The sequence below is a fragment of the Danio aesculapii genome, chromosome 16, assembly GCF_903798145.1.
Source record: "Danio aesculapii chromosome 16, fDanAes4.1, whole genome shotgun sequence".
NCBI classification, from domain to species: Eukaryota; Metazoa; Chordata; class Actinopteri; order Cypriniformes; family Danionidae; genus Danio; species Danio aesculapii.
In genome coordinates, this window is record NC_079450.1 from 40,914,018 (window position 1) to 40,938,125 (window position 24,108).

General features: G+C 36.5%; 2 protein-coding genes across 5 annotated transcripts in view; one reads left to right on the plus strand and one right to left on the minus strand.

Moving 5' to 3' along the window:
* Positions 1-16,758, plus strand: part of gsdmeb (gasdermin Eb) — a 21,029-nt gene extending 4,271 nt beyond the window's left edge. The window contains exons 6-10 of the mRNA XM_056475877.1: positions 109-225; positions 3,206-3,333; positions 7,551-7,722; positions 8,216-8,289; positions 11,262-16,758. Of these exons, the coding sequence (XP_056331852.1) occupies positions 109-225; positions 3,206-3,333; positions 7,551-7,722; positions 8,216-8,289; positions 11,262-11,492 (722 nt within the window). The 3' untranslated portion in view covers positions 11,493-16,758. The remainder of the gene's footprint in view (positions 1-108; positions 226-3,205; positions 3,334-7,550; positions 7,723-8,215; positions 8,290-11,261) is intronic.
* pals2a (protein associated with LIN7 2, MAGUK p55 family member a) overlaps positions 15,358-24,108 on the minus strand; it is a 48,016-nt gene continuing 39,265 nt past the window's right edge. For all 4 annotated transcript variants that reach the window (XM_056475876.1, XM_056475874.1, XM_056475875.1 and 1 more), the window contains 2 exons: positions 23,485-23,613; positions 15,358-19,292 (listed from right to left, as the gene is read on the minus strand). In XM_056475876.1, the coding sequence (XP_056331851.1) occupies positions 19,116-19,292; positions 23,485-23,613 (306 nt within the window). In that variant the 3' untranslated portion in view covers positions 15,358-19,115. The remainder of the gene's footprint in view (positions 19,293-23,484; positions 23,614-24,108) is intronic.

Consider the following 24,108-nt stretch of genomic DNA (forward strand, 5'->3'; position numbering starts at 1 on the left):
GAAAAATAAATGGGACAGTATCAAAGTTGACTAAATTTGTTGTGCAAAAGTAAAACCTCTTTTAAAATTAAATATTATGTGAACGGTAACTGTTTTCTGTTTTGCCAGAACTGTGTCTGCTGCCAGCAGTCAAAGGTGGATTTGAAATTGATGGCCCAATCAAGGTAAAACAAGCAGCCACAGTTAGTGCTGCACCAGGGAATCCAATCCACAACATGCAGAAAGGTAACGACACAGTTTCATTACTGTATTTGTGTTTTTAATAACATTTTAATCTTAGTATAGTTATTTAGAGGCCCAATATATGGTTGTGATATAATTTAGAACAAAATGAGGCCAAATTAAATCTTTTTGGACAAAACTTTTCAAAGCAAACTACTATCTGTACTTTGTAATTGCAAAGCATAGGCAGATGTGCTCTGAGGCTCTGATTTCCACATTATTTCTTACTTTCAGCCAGATGTCAGTTAAAACATGAACAGACACAAAAAATAGCTCCTTTACAGTAAAATTTGAAAATGTTATTAAAGCTGTTTTTAAAACTGCAGTCTGCAAACTTTTTTACTTCGGGGCCCTCTTCTTTCTCTTTTTGAAGGCCCTCCTGTCTGACATTTTCTATAAAATGTTTGTATGAAATGCTCATTTAAACCTTTATTTATTAATATGTTTATGGAACATTTGATGTGCCTTCTATTATTTTTCTATTATCAGCATTTTATATAAAATATTTTAAATTTAAATTTTATTATATATAAAACTAAATCTATGTAATATAGATTAAATCTCTCTCTCTCTCTCTCTCTCTCTATATATCTATCTATCTATCTATCTATCTATCTATCTATCTATCTATCTATCTATCTATCTATCTATCTATCTATCTATCTATCTATCTATCTATCTATCTATCTATCTATCTATCTATCTATCTATCTATCTATCTATCTATCGGCAGCCTGGCACAAAAAGCAGTTAAAAACAGAGATGTGACAGACAAGCAGATATGAATGTGGATGCAATCATTTGAAGTTTGAAATTCCCAGATGAGCTTGTTGTCCAGAAATTGTTATCTCAAAATAACATACCTTGGAATGTCATGATTGACCAGTGTTGGGCAGTAGCGTCACTATAACTATCTTAACTACATTTTTCAGTAGCGTAGCGGTAGCATTGCTACTTTCTAAATCTAATTTTATAGTCAAGTAGCATCCACACAAACTACATTAACTGATCGCGTATCAATAAGTGACGGCACCGACATTCACGGAACTGTGAGGCTGGTGTCTGGCCGATGAAAGTTAATCCATATGTTGGCAAGAATAACGATTTCTTCTTCCTGTTTCATGCCTCATTCACACTAGCAGCGACTTTGTAGCTGCCTGTCGCTCTGGTTGGCGACCTGCTGCAAAAGCGGGTCTGTGTAGTTCTACAGCATGGAGAATACAACCGGCCTCTGAACGAGACAGGATCATGTGAGCTCTACTGGTGCTCTAATTGGCTGTCACTCAAAGTTGCTTTTCATTTGCATAAAGTTGAAGGATTTTCTCTTTGTCGCGTCACTCGACATACCCACCTGGTCACCAATGGGCGCTGTTGCTCGTCTAGACGGAGGTCGATGGAAGTCGCTCACCCTCCGATGAAATGAACGATTGATTGTCGCTTTACCACTGCGACTCGCTCGTAGTGTGAATGAGGCTTTACGGTGGTAGACAACAAACGTTTTGGTGCTTTACTGCCACCTCTGGTCAGTTATATCGCCTACAATTTAGGCTAACACGAAAAACTTGCTTGATGGAAAGATGATTAGGAGAGAGGAGTGATTTCTGAAGCAGGATTCATCATGACCATACATCGACTAGTACGTTAAGACGCAATAACTTTAATTCTGATGCTGTGCTCAAAAATACTTTAGTACTTTATAGTAAGTACTACTATAAATTACTACTTTATGTAGTGTAATTTATTAATGAAAATTTGTAAATATATATTACAATATAATGCTTATTCTTAAATATATTCCTTTACTATAATTTACTACAGTATTTTAAATGCGTAACACCTGGTTTTATTGGATTTTTTTGGTTTTTGCTGTTATTTACTAGAATTTGTTTGTTTAGTACAGCATATTTTTTGCAGTAAATGAGTGAACTGAACAATTCTGCCTCATATTTCACTGACAGTTTTATTGATCACTAAGATATGATTGACGTGGATTTAAGTTGCTTCGATTTAAAAATGAAAATTGCTAAAATTGCTTAGATGTAGCTACGCTACTTTTGCCTAGTAGCTTTTAGCTTAGCTTGCTACATTTCCCAGAGAGTAGCTTTTAGTGTAGTTAAGCTACATTTTTAGTAGAGTAGCTAATAGCTTAACTCACTACATTTTTCAAGTAGCATGCCCAACACTGCGACTGACCAATCAGTATTCTAGACAGCCGAGTAATAAACTTCATAATTATGCAGTGGCATGAAAAAGAGTTTGCCCCTTATTGGTTTATTTTTTATTTTTTGCATGTTTGACACACTTTAATGTTTCAGATCATCAAATAGATTTAAATATTAGTCAATAAGAACACAAGTAAACACATCATGTGGTTTTGAAGGTTTTTATTATTAAGGGAAAGAGAGTCTTGGCATCATGAACTTTCAGAGAAGCTTTTAAGAGTTCTAAAAGCAGGAGGAATAATTCATTCTTCTAATGTCAGCACCAGATGTTTATGCGGATCAGTAAATGTCAAGTGAATGTATCCATTGTGTGACAGTTGTACATCTTACAAGTCCCAAGTAGGTTTGGTTGATGGCTTTGTCATGTCAGTGGGACCCTTGAAGTCCAATGGATGACAAATGTAGAGAATATATTGTGGTTGTGAGAGCTGTGGTTTTGGCACCTAGAGAAACGGCAGAGCAACACTTTGCATTTACAAATCCTTGCTAAGGTCTTGTAGTACAAATGTAAAGAGATGCATATATTTTGAAAGTGAAACAAAAATGCAAAAAATTATATTAATTTACCAGTACCGGATGTAACACAGCTAGAAATATGACTATGATGAGAAGTATATTCATAATTATAAGTAATTATGAACAATAGTAATAATTAATTGGATATAGAAAATACAAGTGTTATAAGTTTTCATTCAATTTAGGTGGTTTAAACATGTTTTAGCAAGAGATTTACACAACCTCTCCCCTTTATTTCTTTTCAGAACTTGTAGGACTCCAAGGCCAGTTTACAGTTCTGTCTAAACTGTCATCTAGCACACGCTTCTCGTTATTCCAGCAGATCTCTCTACTCCTGCAGAACAGCACAGCTATTAGCATTTTGGAGAGCACAGTGAGTGAATCTTTCATCAGATTTTGAAGTCCATATAAAATATATTTATTTCCACATGAAACATTATTTTTGACCCTATTCCAGGGGTGTCCAAACTTGTTCCTGGAAGGCCACTGTCTGCAGAGTTTAGCTCCATCCCTAAATAAACACACCTGAACCAGATAATTAAGGCCTTACTAGAAACCTCTCGTAAGTGTTTTAGGACAGTGGCCTTCCAGGAATAGACACCTATTTGGAAGTCCACTTTTTAGCCCCAAGGTGAACAATTAATACATCATAATTATACAGTTAATTCAATTAATACAGTTCATCATCACTTTTAATCGATCTAAAAGATATAAAGTAAAGTTTTAGTCATCATATTCAGTTTGAAATATGTTCCAATACTAAAGAAATGTCACTAACTTCCAGTTCATAAATTATTCATTTTCTTTTCGGCTTAGTCCCTTTATTAATCCGGGGTCGTCACAGCGGAATGGACCGCCATCTTATCCAGCATATGTTTTTACGCAGTGGATGCCCTTCCAGCCACAACCCATCACTGGGAAACATCCACACACACACACACACGCACACACAATTAACCTGTACCACATGTCTTTGGACTTGTGGGGGAAAACAGAGCACTCCGAGAAAACCCACGTGACCATGGGGAGAACATGCAAACTCCACACAGAATTGCCAACTGACCCAGCCGAGGCTCAAACCAGTGACCTTCTTGCTGTGAGGCAAACGGGCTAGCCACTATGCCACTGTGTCGCCTATTATTATGAGCAAGAATTATTTTACAAAATACAGGGGTTGGACAATGAAACCGAAACACCTGGTTTCAGACCACAATAATTAATCCGTATGGCCTTTTTTTGCAGACAGTATAGCATTGATTTGTTTTGGGAATGACAGAAACAAGTCTTGCACAGTGGACAAAGGGATTTTAAGCCAGAATAGTCGCCAGGTCACTACATGATGCTGGTGGAGGAAAACATTTCCTAACTCGCTCCTCAAAAACACCCCAAAGTGGCTCAAAAATAAATAGATCTGGTAACTGGGCAGGCCATAGGAGAAGTTCAGCTTCGCTTTCATGTTCCTCAAACCACTCTGTCACTAGTCTTGCTGTGTGTATTGGTGCATTATCATCCTGATACACGGCACTGCCTTCAGAATACAGTGTTTTGAAACACTGGGTGCACATGGTCCTCCAGAATGGTTCGGTAGTCCTTGGCAGAGGCGTGCCCATATAGCACAAGTATTGGGCCTAGGGAATGTCATGATATTGCTGTCCAAACCATCACTGATTCACTCATATGCTTCACTCTGGGCACACAACAGTCTGGGTGGTAATCTTTGGGGCATCTCCACAACATAACTCTCCCGGATGTGGAAAAGATAATGAAGGTGGACTCAACGGAGAACAATACATGTTTCACATTGTCCATAGCCCAAGATTTTCGCTGCTGGTACCGTTGAAAGCGATGTTTGGCATTGGCACATGTGACCAAAAGTGTGGTTATAGCAGCTAAAACATGTATATTGACCCTGTGGAGCTCCCGACAAACAGTTTTGGTGGAAAGTTTTGTTGAGATGCACATTTATTTCAGCAGTGAGTTGGGCAGCTGTGATATTATGTATTTTTGATACAATCCAAGTTAGCACCTGGCCATCCCTTTCAGACAGTTTCTGCTAATTAAACATTCACACTGTTCTTGGTAAATGTGCAATCAATTTGCAGGCTGACCAGGCTGGTCAAATTTAGCCATCAAACCTCCAATACTAAATCCAGTGTTTCAGTTTCATTGTCCAACCCCTGTATACCATCAGTTATATATAATAATAATAATAATAATAATAATAAAAATAATAATAATAATAATTTATATAAAACTGTCTATATTTAAAACTTTTCCTATAATGTATATAACTCTCTCACAGGACATCACTAGTCTCTCACAGATATCACTAGTTTCTCTTAAACATTGAGACACTGTATGCTGCTGTATTGAACTGATAAACCAGTGAGATCCCCCTCATTATCAGGTGCTCATTTGTCTTTCACAGACAACCAGCCTATTTGGGGACTAGAATGAGTGAAACTGAAAAAATGCAATATTCTAGAAATTACACATGTGGATTGGCCAGATTCTTTTATTATGTCTGAAATGGTTTCCTTTGGCCTTCATACGGACAATCCACTGTTAGGGGGATTTAATAACTCTTTCTGAATGGTTCACATTCTTTGCCAGTAGAAAGTTATGCTGTCAGTTAAATAATGTTTGTCAAATACCAGTGAGTGTCTGATTAACACCAGTAACTGGGAGGTATTTACAGCAGTTCTGATTTTGATCAATGTTCTTTATCTGATATTAACTCTGCTTCAGAACGTTTGTAACTTTTGAAATGCTTAAAAATGGAAAAATTTGCTCCTGGTAGAATATAAAATAAGCAGGTGATATAAAAATAAGCAGTGACTTAGAAATTTAGGAAATGCACCACCTTAGAATTATAAGGTTTTATCCAACATTTGTGTCAAAATTGAGTTTTGATTTGATTTATTTATTTCGAGTTATTTACATATTCTTAATAAATGACAACTTATTCAAATAATGTGATGTTTTTGTATAAATTGTTGATATTTTAAGATTTTTTTTTTATTTAAAAAACAAAACAAAAAAAAGTTATCTACAAAGTCAAACTCTAGCTTGGCTTTATAAGGTTCTTTTTCTGAGCAAACCAGCATTTCGAATGCATGCACGAGGACCAATCAGGATCAGCTTTATTTGTCATTCCGCCAGACTGCTCCATTGACAGCAGAAAAGACACAATCAGAATCGCCTATATAATGCCGCAACACAAAAAATTGAGAAGAAACCTCACTAAATTCTAAGCAGTCTAAATTCTAGGTAGGTTAGTTTTTTCCTTTTAGTTTTGTTTTGTTTCTTAATTACAACATTAAATATTACCATATTAATTACATAAAATTAACATCTGTACTGGACAAAATATTTAGCACAGGCTTTTATGTTGAATTTGAACAAGAAAAAAAATTATTCACCCTTAACATTATGAATATTAAATGTTATAGAAAGCAAAGGGAATGTAACTTTCTCAAACATCAGCATATTATTACAAAACCATTTTTTTTCTATTAAATTAATTAGCAGACTGATTGTATTTCTTGAAAAGTAATGCATCAACTAATGATCTGCCAGATAGAACCTCATAATTGCAAGCATAAAATGACTGTAGAATTAGAAGCTTCTATCTTCAACTGCCCTGTTTTTTTTTGTTTTTGTTTTTTGCAAATTTAAGAGAATTTTGATCATTTACATTTAGAGTACAGTTAGGCTCTCTGTCATGTTAATTTATGAAAGACAACTGTTACACACACATTGATTGCTATATGGAATTGCTATATGAACAAATGCATGACTGCCATCGGTGTGTGACAGTCTTACTAGCCAATTGAGTGAGCACACTTTCATTCTGCCCAATCAGAGTTGTGCAACAGAACTATGCAGAATGCCCACAAAAAACAAAAAGGAAGGCGCGGACAAGTGGAATGATGGCATCTGCTTGTTCAAAAGCATTAACAGACTAATTAATATCAAAGAATAACAGCATGTCGGAAAAATGGAAATATTTTGGTTTCAAAGTCCCAGACACCGAACAAAAACAAGTACAGTAATTTGGAAGAGCTGTCGCAGAATTGTTGCCAGCACGAGGAAATACAACAACCAGCACCTAAAAAGCACAACAGGTGGCTATACGAGTGTGACTGAGCTGAAGCTTAACTAAAAAATTAAAATCGCAAAGGAAATCGCAATATCTGTCCAAATGTAAAAATAAATTAATGAAATGCTAAAATTGACTGTAGTTTATGAGTGTGTGTGTGGATGTTTCCCAGTGATGGGTTGCAGCTGAAAGAGCATCGGCTGCATAAAACATTAGCTGGATAAATTTATGGTTCATTCCACTGTGGCGACCCCAGATTAATAAAGGGACTAAGCCGAAAAGAAAATGAATGATTGAATAAATAAATAACTAAATGCCCAAATTGCACAGCCCTACTTTGTAACATTGTGTTTACTGCCAATATTGATTAGTTTAATGCAATCTTTGCATAATCAAAGAATACAGTTCCCATAACTATTGAATATTAGTCTATAGTGAAAAGCAGATGTGACGTTGGTCATCTTTGGACTTGTTTGTTTCTCTCTCAGCTAGAGGACCTGTGTGGAGGGACGGAGCCTGATCCCAGTACATTAGCTGAGGTGCCTGACCTGAAGGTTACACTGGAGCTCATACAGAAAAGTGCTGGTAAAAAACCCTCTGGACAACATCAGAAACCAAACACACTTACTGCCACACACCTGCTTATCAGCGCTCTAGACGGTGAGTTCAGTTAAATCAGTGGCTCTTGCACATTTTATTCATGTCCCTCTTATTAAACACATTCATAAAGTCTGAATAGTTACATATTATGCCCCCACTATACATTTTAACACACTAACACACATTTTACACTTTTAACACACATTTCCAGTTGAGTGAACATATAAAACATTACCTTAGACTGGAATCAAGGAAGGAAGAACCTGTTGAGTTCACCTTGCTGGCCACAATAGTCGAATCACAACAAATGTCTGAATTGATGAGAGAATCCTATATAATGTGCAGAGCTGTGGAGTGTGAGGACTGGAATTGAGAAACACAGAATAGTGACATTGAGGTCATATTATCAGCAACAGTTTAACATTTTACAGCACCTTCATGTATGCATTATTGTCAGCAGCAAGGCCAGAATCAGTCATTTAATCTGAGTGTTCTTTGTTGTCATACACCTGCAGTTGTTTGACCTTTGTTCTCATGTCATGTGTTCATGTAGAGATGAGCAAGCCAGCACTCTTCCAGCTCAAATCCTGCTGCAGTTACACAACCCTGCAAGCTCTGCACCATCTTGTAAGTATTCAAGTATTAAGTACAGTACTAACATTTTAGGTCAGAAACAAGAAGCATTCCAACATAATATTCAGTTATGATGTCAGTTTGTCTTAAAACAAATTGGTTCTGGTTCTTCCTGTGGTGCTTTATTTAATAAAAAAATGCTTGTTATTAACAGATTTATACTTAATGTGATTTTTGAAGAATGTAAATGCATGCTAAATAATGATTAACACCACCTGGATGTAAGTTCACATGCTTTACAAGCACCAAATGTGTTGAATTCATGTTAATATTTGATAACTCTAGTACTCTTAACTAGGGATGGCTGTCATGAAACTGACGTTTTGACATGTTGTTGAAATCCTGAAGCGCTAGTGTTTCGAAACACTGCACTGAAGCATGATCCGAAACAGCCAAGTCACATGACTGAATCGATTCAAAGCAGCCATCATTTCAGAAGCGTTTCGAGACCTGTTGAATCAGAGTTTTTTCTGACCCTGTCAGTCAGACACAATCTCACACTCTGTGTGCACAGAGTAACTGTACTACAAATGGCATGAGTTCGAATCCCGATTTGTACAAGTAGTCTGAAATGATGATTTGATACATTTTAATATTGTTATTACCAAAACAAGACATATTTATTCACCAAGTGTTCATTCGGATGGCAGACCAATATTAAAACAAACCGCATCTCAAGAACGGAGCACTTAAAAACTAATAGGTGTGTTTGACATGAAGCATGGCAGGGCGTAGTTGAAAATGGAGCCATCAAGCTGGACACTTCGGGGCTCAAAGTTGTTGCAGTCATGATGACTGATCAAATGGCGTTATTATTTATTGCAACAACAACAACAAAAGATTTACAGTACAAATAAAGCCAAATACAATCTCTACAAACTATAGTTCATTTTTAAACAATAAGGGAATTACGAATTAAATAGTAGCCTATATAACAAACACATGAGAAATAAGAGGAAAACGAGAGGGCACTTAATAAGGAAATAAATATCCATGAATAGGTCTATTAAACACAAAACAATAAGCACAAATTCTAGGAGTTGAAACATCAGTCTTTAGCCTACTAGATGCTGAATGGTGTGTCAATACTGTTTCAGTTTTTGTTTGAATATGCAAAATAGGGGTTTACATACATTTAGGGGTGTCAGGATCAATGATGATATTTATTTTATTACAAGTCTGTGAGACTTGAGTTAATATTTAGGTTATTTACTGAAATATATCATTTAAATTCTTTATGGAGCTGAATACAGTAGTCAGTAGTTTGCATAAACCTATGCAAACAATCTAGTCTTTATGAACAAATTATTTAACAAAAGATGATACTGCTGTAAAATATTTGGAGTCTTTTAATAAGCATGATTTGTACAAGATACAGATGGTATAAATTTAATTGTTTGTTTTGAAATTTGTGAGATGGAATTTGTCCAATAATAAACCCGAAACACAGGTGGTTGTTGTCACTGTCGCAGTACTTTGATGCCACGTGGCAGTCATGTGGCGTCGGCGCAGCATCAATCGGACAAAATTTCTAACCAGCATGCACCGCTTTAAGACCGATTTCAATCGGGCTGCGCAGAATAAAGTTGAACACACCTAATGTCTATAACTGCATCACCCTGGATTCAAACCCATTATCTCTGCATGCTAGTCAGGAACTCTCATCTCTCCACAAAATCACTTGAAACCTCAACTCTACATAAGGATGGCTGACGTGAAACTGATGTTTTGACACAGTGTCGAGATCCCGAAGCACAAGTGTTTCGAAACACTGCACCGAATCATGATCTGAAACAGCCAAGTCATGTGACTAAGGTGATTGGAAACAGCCAGGTCATATCCAAAGCATCGGCCATTACAGAAGCGTTTCGAGGGTCAATCTTTATCTCCTATAGCCTAGTGGTCTGTGCGTGTGCACAGAGTAACTGTGCTGCAAGGGGTCCGAGTTCCAATCCTGACTGGCAAAAATACTCTGTAATTGTGACTTGATGTTAAAGTTTTATGACCAAGACATATTTATTTCGATGTTAGACCAATGTTAAAACAAAATACGTTACAAGAACAGAGCATTTAAAAACTAATATTTCTAGCTGCATCACCCTGGATTTGAACCCATTACCTCAGTATGCTAGTCTGGAACTCACCTTTTTACTAAATCACTTAAAGCTTCGACTCTTCAACGTGGGGTTTAATACCTCAATTTGCTTAACTGTTTCTTTGCTGAAGCCATTCCAGAGCAATACATAAAAAATGACCTCTAGGTGTCACTGTAGAGACAGGTTTCGAAGCTTTGACACATTTGCTTCGACTGTTTCAGTGTTTCATGAAGCCTTGCTTTGCCCACCACTACTCTTAACATTTACTCATTTTCATCACTCTTCCAAAAAACACTTGTTTTGCTATATAAAATACTTACCATCCAATATTTTTGTCCAAAAATATAAGTCTCATGTCATGTTAACTGCAGGCCTTAATAAAAACATCATTGTAAAACTTTAGAGGGATAGTTCATCACCAAAAAAGGAGAATTTCATGCTATACCATGGGTCTCAAACTTAATGCAAATAATCAAGGTGTCTAAGACTCCTTTGAACAACTTGATTATTTGGATTAGTGGTGTTTGATTAGGGTTGGAGCAAAACTGTGCAGAGCAGCGACACTCCAGGAAGCGAGTTTAAGACCCAGGTGCTATACTCACTCTTCGCTTGTTCCAAGCCTATTTGACACTCTTTGGTTTGAAGAAAGCTAGGAACTTGTAACCATTGACTTCTGCCATTTTTGCTTGTCCTACTATGAAGGTCAGTGGTTACAGATTTCTTAAAAATATTTTGGTTGATTTTAAATGTTCATTTTTTTGTGAACTATCCTTAAGCAAATTCCTGAATGAGATCACCGGCTTCAACATGTTAATGTTTACCAGATTGTAGGAGCACAAACTGAGCTGTCATGTGTTTATTGTTCTGCAGGTGCAGAATATGGCTTTGAATAAAAAATCCTCTCTGAAAGACGCTGCTCTGGATGTTTTAGCCGATGAGGAGGTTTTCAAAAAAATTACATCACTCTTTAATTCCTGCAATGTGATGCTGTTCAAGGAGGACAATTCACTTGTTACAAAAATCAGCAACCCAGAAGATCGTCTTCCCCTAATGTTGTGTGTTGCAGTCAAAGGTTTGGCTTCTCTAGCACCCCATGCCTGACAATCTGTTGTAACTTATGAAGACCAAAGGCCCAACAAAGTGTCTCACTGCAGCCTGCAGTGAACATCCAACCCCGCCAACATCCAAGAGTCAGAAGCCACTGCCTCCTCACTGTAGACTGTAGCACAATGACATACTAGATCAAGTCCAATATGTAATGGACATGTATTTTGTAAGGGGTTGTAGCTAGAAACAAGAATTACTTGTATCATTTATAAAATTACCCATTACAATGTGTGCTGTTATGCCTACACCTACCCCAAACCTAAATCCAACCGTTACAGTTATTAAGCATGCGCATTACAATGTCCAATGTGACACTTGGATGTGTGCGGGGTTGCATGTTTACTGCAGGCTGCAGCGAGACCTACTTGACAATCTACAAACTGAAAAAGAAACAAAGTAATAATCAAGCCCTACATTGCCTTGAAGCCTGATCTATACTTTTGCCTGGCGCCGCATCATGCACCTCCACTGACAGCTCACGTACCTCACAAAACGGACGAAGCTTTTATACTTGATGCGTTTGCCGTTGTGAAAATGACAGGGGGCAGTCAAAAGAAACCCACCGTAAAATCAGACGGATAAACAGAGAAGTAGGAAGTTTTCGGAACTACATCATATCATTAATATCGTTTGAGAATTTTAAACTAATTATTTTGATTATTTTATTGATTTTTTAAGATTTTTTATAACCATTCAAGATTTTTTTTAAATCAAACTGATGCATCACGTGCTTCTGTTCATATCTCAGACAGTTCTACCTAATAAAGTTTATTAAAATATTACTGACAATTTTTAGCCAATAATTTTTGTCCATCTGATTATCCCTATAATCACACATGGATAGATCATAAAGATGTCTATACAGGCGTACATGTTTCAGACAAAATCTATTCAAAATGATTCATTACTCAACTCAAATGAAACGCGGAGCCGCGTGAATTGTTCGCCCGAGTTTCAAAAAAAAAAAAAGTCATGCACTCCGCCAGCTAAAATCATGTCGAGCGAACCTCTGCAAACACAGCGATGACATCACATTTGCCTCGTGCACCCAAAGTGAACCTCCGCAAACATCGTGATGATGTCACAGTTGCCGTGTGAACTAGTCGAGTGTAAACCAGGCTTGAGGCTATATACTGGGCTATGAACTTCTGCGTCAAGCATATGCGTATCTGCTTGTTAAGTGTGACATCACACGAAGTGGCTTCCGGGTCCAAGCGCTCTGTCAAACTGTGGAGACTCAACAAATAGTAATAATAAATGTTTACAAAGCAGTGTAATACTTTTAATAATCTTGATCACAATACATATATATCCATACCTTATATCCGATGGCCAGAAAGTGATTAACAATTTATAAAAAAAGTTAAAGTAGAATGTTGTGTACACAATAAATTTATATAAAATTCACTTTAATGTGTGAGAAGACTAAAAAGTGGTCATAAACGAATATTTTCTCAATTCAAATGAGTAGCGCCTTGGACCCGGAAACAGAATTTCTTACGTCACCGATACATCACAACTTAACAAGCGGATGCCCATGGTGCAGCCTTTGAAGGGGTCGTAACAACGCATAGCGCAAGCTCTGTGATTGGTAAGCTTGGTAGCTCTAACCAGTGTGGGCGGGGCCAACAGCCGTGCGAACCCATTGGAGCGAGTGTTTACAAGTGTCAAGTCCTGTGAAGGAGCTCCAGGGGGGTATTCCAGAAAGCTGAGTGAACTTACCATCTGCTTAACCCTGAACTCTCAGTTGATTAACCCAAAACCTGCTTACTGTGAGTATGTCGGTTCCAAAACAGCTGATGAGAGTTAGTTAAATAAACCTCTTGAAGATAACCGAGGGTTAATGCGCACGCACGGCGCATACCTGATGACATTTTCAGTAGATTGACAAATTCACGAGTAACCATAGAAAGTTACGGTGAGAAAAAAGGGCAACACACTTTACAAAGGTGGAGTTGAAGGTTTTAATGGCCGATTATAAAGATAAAACAATACACCTCTGCTTCAACGAAGGAAAGAAATATAAAAAATAGATAAGAAAAGAATAAATAAGAGAATGTTAGTTTATTAAATTACACATGCCACCCTCCCTTTTATTGCAATGAAAAAATTAAATGTAAATTAAACATGCTTTTAAAGTATGTTGTGTAACCATTCATGCATTAAATGTTCCTGCCATAAACTTCTTAAGGCCACAATAATAGTGTGTATTGACTAGTATATAAGGCTTATAGAAGTTGTAATCCTTTTGGAGCTAGAAGAACTCGGTCCGAAGTCAAAATGAAACAAACATTCTCTTAAAAGATAATATTTGATTACTGGAGCTGTATTAAACAATCTAGAATGTTCTTTCTGTCATGTAGCTTTCTGACAGGAGGCTAAGGCCTGTCTAACTGCTGTGGGCCCCCAAATAACTCTGAGGAGCTGCTCTGTCCCTTAATAAAGGCTAATCAGTGGTTGAATTATTTGACTTTAAACTACATAGAGAGAAAGAAAAAGAAAATTTAATTCTCCACGAGATTCGAATTCGCTCCGTTGTGAACACCGTTGTTCTTTAATGGTGCACTGACCACTACGCTGTTGCCTCGCTCTGAAACGTGTGTGTAATGATATGCAGAGGTTTATGGCAGAGGAACTGTACAAAAGTGTATTAAACAGTTCAGTGCCAGGCATACTGTACAGATAGTTCTACACGTTAATGCCACATTGTACAGTAAAATGCCCTGACGCAAAAAAAAAAAAAAAAAAAAAAAGCTGGACTGAATGTTTTCTATGGCGAGCGCAGACCCGCAGTTTGTCACATGTTTTTTTTTTTTCAAAGGTTTTTAAGTGAAGTTTCACAAACTAATTAATTAGAAGAAAAGAAGGTAAGGGAGTCGTTCTAGCTAGGCTACTTATAGTGAGTTTGGATTCATCTGATTGGCTAACTAATGATTGTAGATGGGTGACCAGCTGCAGTCAACAATATCTAAGTGTGAACTCTTGAAATACATTAATGATTCTTTTGAAAAAGACAACGTTCATTCAAATATCCATTTGGGTATGAAAAAAACTATGTATTTATAACTCTCTCAAGATGAAAAAACTCTTATATCTGCTTCTACGTCCATCAAAATTCTCATCAAGAGCACGCAATGCTCAGTAAACTATCTGAAACAGACAAACTCTGAAACACAACCTGCTCCAGAGCAGGTTCTCTTTAGAGAGTAAGTTGCTATAGCTACTTAACATACCCCAAAAGTTACCTCCGTTTTTGGAACTAAAGCTGAGGTTGTCCACTTACTCTTAAACTTATCCGGGTATGTCACACAACCTGCTTTCTGGAATACCCCCCGGATGGAACGTTTTGTTTTGTGTTTACCTTATGATTAAAGTCATTGCATGTCTGCCGGCTATCGCCTCAGAATGAGTGAGTTTTAGCTACGTGCACATTTAAGGTAGCGTTCAGAAAAAAAACAAAACACCCGCGAAGAAACTCAACACAGAGGAACATAACCTGCTGCCAGACAGCTTTTCTGAAGTGTTATTGCAGAACAACACAAACAGCGCACAGAAGTAGAAACTCACAGAACGTGCAAGGCTTGCACCGCGGGTCACAGCAATCACTCGACACAGAATTTAGGCTTTAGTCATCGCTAACATCATGAATAAAACTAAACTGCCCTTAAATAGTTCTGATTGTTTTATACATTAAGTTTAAATGTCAGTTTTCATATCAAACCGTTTAATATATTGTATAGTGAAACATTGCACAATAAATTGTTTACTTTATATGTGGTCTGTTTTCGTAACTCCTCAATGAATTTCGTGTCATCTAAACTTTTGCACACCACAATAGAAAAGAACTTAAGCACAGTGATTGAAAATTAAGATTAATTTATTAGACAGCGGTTTCATTTCAGAAAATACAACTCTCTGTATTGCAAAATATAGAATTTTCAAGTGATTACACAAGCCTTGAAAAACACACTGGAGCAAGTCGCCAGAGACAAATCAGTACATCCCTACATACAACCAAGAAGACTAGTAGTGAGGCCAGGAAGGCTGTGATCATGACACACTTGGTCTATAGTTCATGTCAGCCTGTGCCAGTTTGAATCAATCTTAGCAAAATACAGCGCTGGTTCTTTATACTGTGACATACAAGCAACACAATGACTGAGCTCACAACTCTGGGACTTTAAAACCGTGATATTTGTTGCACTTTATTTTCAGTACATGTACTTGCAATATACTTAAGCTAATTGACAGTATTGAGAAACACAAGATCAGCTAGACACAGAACACATTTTTGCTTTTTGTTTGCCACACAATACATCAGTTTGGAATGATAAGGTTTTATCTGCATTCTGAAATGTTAAGTTTTAAAGCTTTTACATTCCATTAAACATAAATATTATGAAGATTAAATTGTCTATTAAAAGCCTTAAAATGTACAAAACTAAAAGTTAATACATCAGATAAAAATGTATAATTGAAGAATGTGATGAATATTATCCAACTAGAGAGGTGTTGTATATGAAAAATGGAGTCAAGTGCTGTATGCAAATTCACCCCCATATCCTCATTCATTATTCCTTATGATAGTTCACTAATGTAGTCCAGTGAATGAAATCCAGTGAGTGAACTGTAGCACTGAGTGCACAGAAAGGGATGCTGTTTTGTTTGTGCTTTGCTGCAATCCCTTAGATAACTATACAGATATTAATTTAACAATTAAATCATTAAACTTTTGCTGATTGGATTCCACTGTGGATGCTATGGTCAGACGCAAAAAATAATTCGGTGCACAAACTCACTGCATTATGAGAGTTCTCTGTTGGCTGTACATCAGTGGTACAATCATAATGATTGTAATGTGGCAAGGATAAAGGGGCAATTTTGGATACAGCCTAGGTAGGGGCATTTTCAACTTAATCTTTAAGTATAATTGTGTGATTATTGCCATATACATAGAACTCTGCAAAGAAGAGAAGACCAGTTAAGCTCTTTCTGTCGTCGATTTAAGGAAGTTCTGAATTTTCACATTTAGGAACTAAAAGGAGGAATAACTACAGCTATCTGTTAAGCCCGAGATGCTACAGAGAGTGTGGACTGAGTTCGAGTATCCGGTAGATGTCACTCGAGTGTCTGGAGGGGGTCATATTGAACATCTATGAACTTGTTTTCTACTGAAAAAAAACAACAACCAAGTACTCTTTACATTGATTAATTACCCAAGGTTCCATCATGTTTCTTTGATTAAATACAGATTTCCAAAGTTGTGGTATTCTTTTTGATTCACCCTGCATGTATGAAGTTGAAGTCAGAATTATTAGCCCCCTGAATTATCCCCCCTGTTTATGTTTTTCCCCAATTTCTGTTTAACGGAGAGAATTCCCAGCACATTTCTAAACATAGTTTGAATGACTCATTTCTAATAACTGATTTATTTTATCTTTGCCATGATGACAGTAAATAATATGTGACTAGATATTTTTCAAGATACTTCTATAAAGCTTAAAGTGACATTTAAAGGCTTAACTAGGTTAATTAGGTTAACTAGGCAGGTTAGGGTAATTAGGCAAGTTTTTGTACAAGTCATTTTATGGTTTGTTCTGTAAACTATTGAAAGAAAATATAAAGCTTAAAGGGGCTAATAACTTGGACCTCAAAATGTTTTTTTTTGAAAATTGAAAACTGCTTTTATTCTAGCCGAAATAAAACAAATAAGACTTTCTTCAAAAGAAACAATATTATCAGACATACTGTGAAAATTTCCTTGCTCTGTTTAACATCATTTAGGAAATAATTAAAATTAAATGTCAAATAATTTTTTCAAGAACAGATTTCATTCTAGCAACTTTGACTAATATTTTGCCATAGCTTATAACTTTACAATATTTTGACTATATTCATATAGTGTTGCTGAAATGTGACTGTTGTAATTGTTTAAAATCCATCTCAATGTTGTACTAAAATCATTTGCTTATGCGATATTAATGAACTATAACCCTGCTGAAAAAACTGCTTAAACTAGCCTAGGATGGTTGGCTGGTTTTAGCTGGTCGACCAGCCTGATTTTAGAGGGGTTTTGGCCATTCCAGCTAAAACCAGCTACGTCCAGCTTATATCAGGCTTGTCAAGCTGGTTTTAGCTTTTCATTTTCCAGCCTGACCAACTAAGACTAGGCTGGAAATGGCCAAAACCCCTCTAAAACCAGGCTGGTTAACCAGCTAAAACCAGTTAAACAACTTAAGCAGTTTTTTTCAGCAGGTAACTGATCTTATAAATACATATTTAAAAAAAAAAATGATTCTATGTAGGTTTATCTTTCACTTTTCTAAAAAAACTTTAGAAGCTTTTGGACTAAAGATATCTTTCAGTTTTGTTTTTTTCCATGTGTATGACCCTTGATAATGCCAGCTCGCATGTTATGAAATCAGAAATTTGCATATCCAATTCAAGCACCACACTGTTTTTCTGTTTGTTTGTTTTTTGGACAGTGTCACATACTGAAGTATATCAAGCTGTTAAAATACAATGCAGTAAAACGCTAAATATGTTCTGTGTGAATCGCCACTTAAGCTTGAAGTACACTTTGGTTTAAATACATACCCATAGAAACTTCAGAAACAAATGCATACAGTACACTCACAGACATTTCATAAGTCTGCATACAGAGTTTGTGCATGTGTCTAGAATTTTCTCAACCGTTTATTTTCTAAAGCATACTCTGTACACAAAGCTCATCAACGCAGCTTGCATTTTTGTACTAATTAATTTGTCCACAAGATGGCAATACTGGCCCGAGTCACTGTTCACAGTCTTTAAAACATAATAATCAATCAATGCAGACAGGGATCTTTTTCAAACATCTCAACATTAACAGGGTACATAGAAATTTGATTGCTCATAACTGGAGGGGGGAAATAGATGAAACTTAAATGTTGTTAAGAATGTTATCAAACGGAGTATACTTTAAGCCTATGTGCACAGATTAACACAAAGCCTTTTAAAGTACACTTAGGTTCAGGCTTAGTACCTAATTATTACAGTAAGTACATTGCACATACATGTAGAACAGGGCTGTAAAATAAAGTGCTATCATGATCACTTCAAACTAATGTTATTCAAGCTCTTCTTAAATCCAAATCGAGGAAACTAACTAACATTAACACTAATAAAGACTTACAACTTAGCTAAACTATAAAGCTGCTCAAATTCTGACCTACTGTAGTGACCCATTGATATGAGCACCCCTTTTAGAAAGATGAGGAGATGATTTCTGCACTGTAAACCAACATTTGTAACAAACAAAAATGATAGGAACAGGAAAACAGAGCCTGCTTTAAATACTGTAATGCAGCTTATATATTTCAATGGAAAAATAATTCATGACGAGTCATTCCAGAATATTCCTATGTGTTTCCGTCCCTCAGAGTAACATTCTTCTCAGTATGTTTAGTCAGTAGAATGATTAAAAAAAAAAAAAAAAAAAGAGTTAATAAATAAGTACACTTCCCTTATGTCAGTCATGACTAGATGCTAGTGTACATTTGCATAGGGACTGATGGGTAACTTGTGTTCTGTGCCGCTGACCTATCAGTGGTGCCTCCGCTGATGATGGTGTTCGTCTCAGTAAACCCAGTTGACAGGGACCCACTGTGGTTGTGTGGTCAGCTGCTCCACAGCCGCCTGCAGTTTCTCAAAGGCCTTGTCCAGATTGTCATTAACTATAGTCAGATCAAAGTAGTGATTGTAGGCCCGCTTGATCCTAGCACTTTCATCCACGGTTTTCTTTAAGTCCGTTTCCTAGGAGACAGGAAGGGATGATGAGTCTATACTGCTTTGGTTTCCCTAATATTTTTCATGCTTTACAATGATGGACTCTTTTAGCGGAGTACTTGACTTGGTTTATAGGTTTAAATTTGTATCAAAATGTCTCTATTTTCATTTAAAACAACATCATGTGCATGTTCTCTAGATTATGTGTTTTCTTACCTTTTTTATTGCATCACAAAACTGGTTAGAGGGTTAGTTCACCCCAAAGCGCACATTTGCATACCCTTGAGTGGTTTCAAACTTTGAGTTTCTTTTCTGAATAATGTCAGAAATCAGTAACCACTGACATCCAACATTCTTTAAAACATCTTTTTTGTGTGTTTTCAATTGATAGGCAAGTAAATTATAAGGGTAAAGGGTAAACTACTAGACTATAAAGACTATAGAATACACAAGACGTGTCACTGTTATAGTTTTGAATGGGGAAAAGTGCAACTTAATTTGGGGAATTAAGCCCCGCCTACTAGCACAGAGGCCAGCAATTGCTTTAGACTGACATTTTTCTGGGGGTGAAAGCTCAGACCAGACCAGAGATTTTACAACAGTTTGGTGGTCAACAAATGCACTGGAATCTCAGCGAATACTTGCTTCACAGACATAAGAAATAGATCCACATAAAGCTTAAACTCTTTACTTTTAAAATAAAGTGCACTTGAAAACAAAAGTTTGTTAGTTGGTTTTGTAACCTGTATGAAATGAACGTGAGGTACAGTCAGTCCTGTCAAATGCACATCACAAAAAAGCAACAACTCAAACGCCAACAAACTTGTAAACAACATGTCACTTTCATTTCTGGAGGAGATTCACCCTCAAGACCAAGTAGTGGATCACTTCAGAAGAGCAGCGCCATCTGACAAAGCATTATCCAGAGGATGATAATGTGTAACACGGCCATAAATGAGGTTGGTCTCGTGAACTCTTTCCTTTCGAGTATGCATGCGCATTAGCTTGTTCAACCTGAAAATATGCAGATTTTGTTTAAAAACTAAACCGTTGTTGCTTAATTTTATTGGTGATTCCAAATATGTAATTAAATCATGAGCTTGACAAACATTTTTGGAAAATTTGATGTTTCCCCATTGAGACAGAATGCCCGAGCATACTGCCCGAGAGGTGTTTCAAAGGTGGCTGCTGAGTGAAATGACTTGCCTTAAAGGGACTTTGGTCTTGCATAGCTAGACCTTCCGTCTGACAGACATTTACATCAGCCAATCACAGATAGTTCTGTTCAGCATCATAATTCAAAGATGCAATAATGTATGGTCAACATCCCTGCCGTACCACACAGGTGTGTGTGTGTGTGTTTTCAATTACACTCAGAACCTCAAGAAAAACTACTGGAATTCTTTTTAAAGAGTCTATGCTGTTAATATTATATCAGATTTAACTAACCTTTTTTTTTTTTAAGTTAAAGAACCTAACGCTTCTCTTAAAAGTCAGGTTAGATTATTACAACTGATTTTTTTTCCTATATTATGTGTCTTATACAAAGTGATGTAAAAATGAACCGCAAATCAGTCAAAAATCAATTCATTACTTGACAATCATTTGAGCTGCCAAACAAAAAAGAATGAATCTCTGAGAAGAACTGACTGTCTTTAGAAGCGTTTATGTGGTATTGTTTGCATTCTGTGTTTGCTTTGAGATCATACAGTCTAATTTGGATTAAAAAACTGCTCAATTTGCATGTTTGCTGCATCTTTGTTTGGATAATGATTAAATGCAGGGGTTTCCTCTAAATGGAAAGAGCTAAGGAAACACATCGGTTTGTTTCTATGAAGAGATTGATTAAGTAATAACTTATTTGAATTGGGATTTGTGTTATATTTTAATTTCAGAAAGAAAGTGCAGCAATAGCCTATTATAATACAGTAAATGAAATATCTAATTTTGCAAAAAAAAAAACAAAAAAAAAACAAAAAACTGAATCATCAAAATCATGAATGAATGGAATTAGTTCAATGAATCGTTTCATCCCTACTTGATGTCCGAGGACAAGACTATAGAAGACTTTTTCTATAGAGACTGTAGACCAGGGATGTCAAACTCAATTCCTGGAGGGCCGCAGTCCTGCACAGTTTAGTACCAACCCTGCTCCAACACACTTAGCTGTAGGTTTCAAACAAGTCTGAAGGACTCAAATAGTTTCATCAGGTGTGTTTAATTAGGGTTGGAACTAAACTGCAGAGCTGTGGCCCTCCAAGAATTAAGTTTGACAGCCCTGCTGTAGACTGTAGTTTCAGATCGCTGTTATGGATCTTTACCCATCTATGAATTCTGAAAACATTGGAGATGTGAAAAATAAAATCCAAATTTTAAATTATTCCCAAAATTTAAATTAGATTCTTTACAAGGAACAACAAGACAATAAAATAGTCACAAAATCACATTTAGCTGTCAAACATCAATAATATTACATAATTATAAAAATAAATGTTTCTAATGTTTCTACATTACTGTATTTTACTGTTTCTCTATAGCAGGAGAGTTAAGTGTTTAGGTTAAGGGCTGGTTCCTCAAAAAATGTTACATTGTTGCTTACTACAATATAATTTACAGCACAGATGTCAAACTCCTGGATGGCCTCAGCTCTGCACAGTTTAGTTCCAACCCTAATTAAACACACCGAGTTCAGGCTGCATGATTTTAGGCCTGATTTTGACTCGCCGACAGGTTTTGAGAAATCGATGACAAATGCCTGAAATCACAGGCAAATCGGTGCTCGTTCACGTGAGTAACAATCACACAGTGTGAATTATCAAGGATGTGATCTGAGAGAATCGCCAATGAGTCGTCGATTCCCATGAGATATTTGGCATGCTAAACATCTGGACCTGTCGGTGATTCAAATCCTGCAGTGTGAAATGTGTTCTGATTGAAAATAACATCAGCGATTACCTACAGCCAATGAGAGAGCAGCATCCATTAGTATGGGTACCTGCAGGCCAGCGAGAGATTGGGGAAGTTAAAAGCGCTCATTTTCAGTTTATTTGGAGCCAAGAAATGGAAGGAAAACTAGAGTAAATTTGACAGGAGCACCCGTGTCTGTTTGACGTGTCATCTGAGCAATACCACAACAGAGTCGAAAAGTATTAAAAAAGTTGAGAAATTTCTAATTCTCTTCAAAAGCCAGGGGAGCAAAACAAGTACATTTTCTATCCCATTTAGGGCTTCCTTCTCATTATGTAGTTAATAAGGAAAGATCTATTACGTGACCACGCATTGTTTCCATGTCACTTTTCATCGTTTGTTTGGTTGTGAAAGATAGTTTGGACAAAGTTGTCAGCGATTCTTCCTATTGTAAAATCATGCAGTGTGAAACCCTGTCGCCGATCCTTCCTTCCGTGTAAACACAGCACCGAAAGAAAACAACCCAGATAGTCATGCAGCGTGAAAAAAGATCCATGAAACAACTACTTTGAAAATCATGCAGTCTGAACTCAGCATAATGGACTCCTTCGGTCTTCTTTGGAACCTACAGGTAAGTGTGTTGAAGCAGGGTTGGAACTAAACTCTGCAGGACCATTGAGTTTGACACCCCTGATTAACAAGAAAACTGGGAAGCTAATTTCTCAAAGCAGCAAGATCATTTTTAGAGGTTTGCAAAATTATAATAAGTGAATGCTTAATTAAATCAAAGGATTCATAAACAAAAGCAACTGGCTCTCTTTATAAATGGATCCCTGAATCAATGACTCAAAAGATTAATTCAAAAACAGAGCAATGCAATATCTCAATCCTGAATAAATGTGGTGCACAACCTTCCTTGTTTGAAAGTATTTTTTGATGGTGAAAGAAGAAGCTGCACTCTTGCTAGTGTAATATTTAGCTAAAAGTCACATAAATATAGGAGCGATTCACAAAACGCATTGTAGAAATTTTAAGAGTCATTCCAACTGCATCATAATAGGCTTCACACTACAGTGAATGATGTGATCTTTTAGTAAATTTATGCTGTACACTCTTAGCTCTTATCCGTTGTGTCCTAAGCTTTTAATTGCATCTCAAATAAAATACTACTGTGAATGTATAAGCTATTGATTAATTTATTGTTCTATACTACTTTTCAAATCATACCTCAGGCCAGATTAGAAAAGGTGAACTTGAGATCTAATTTCCAGAACTGTATTTCTGCACTCCTCACAGCATAACTGCGACTGACCGTCAGTAACTTGGTTGTGATTCCAGCATCCACCACAGCTTTGTGCATGGCCCGTAATGTGTCGAGCTCTGGGGCAGCGATGAAAACCACGAATGGCATAAACTCTGATGTCTTCAGTACCTTCAGCGCCTGTAGAATACATTTATTAAATATAAAACACCACAGCCTGGCAGTATCTGCTAGTTAAAACAGCAAAAGTGTATGATCAGCATTTTTTACAAACCGACTGGATGTGTTTTTTTAATTATTTAAATTGATTCAATTACGAACTAGGAGTTATTCAAATAAATAGGTTTAATGTTAAGTATATAATTAAGTACATATTAATATATTGTACAGACACATTACGTTTAAAAAGAGCATGGCAAACTAGTCAACTGCAATATTATATTCCTTTTTATTATTTCTAATAAGCCTACATTATAAAACTGACACAAGGATAGTTTAATGGTTCATTATATCTATACAACAGCACTCAAAATTTAGCAAGGAATCAAACCAAAGTATAAAAACCCTCAGAAAGTGTTGGGCACATTACTTCAAAAATTTACTAGTTACTTCTCTCAGAGTTAGTGACTGGATTACATCATTATAAAAGTAACTGATTACCAAGGAAACTAATGT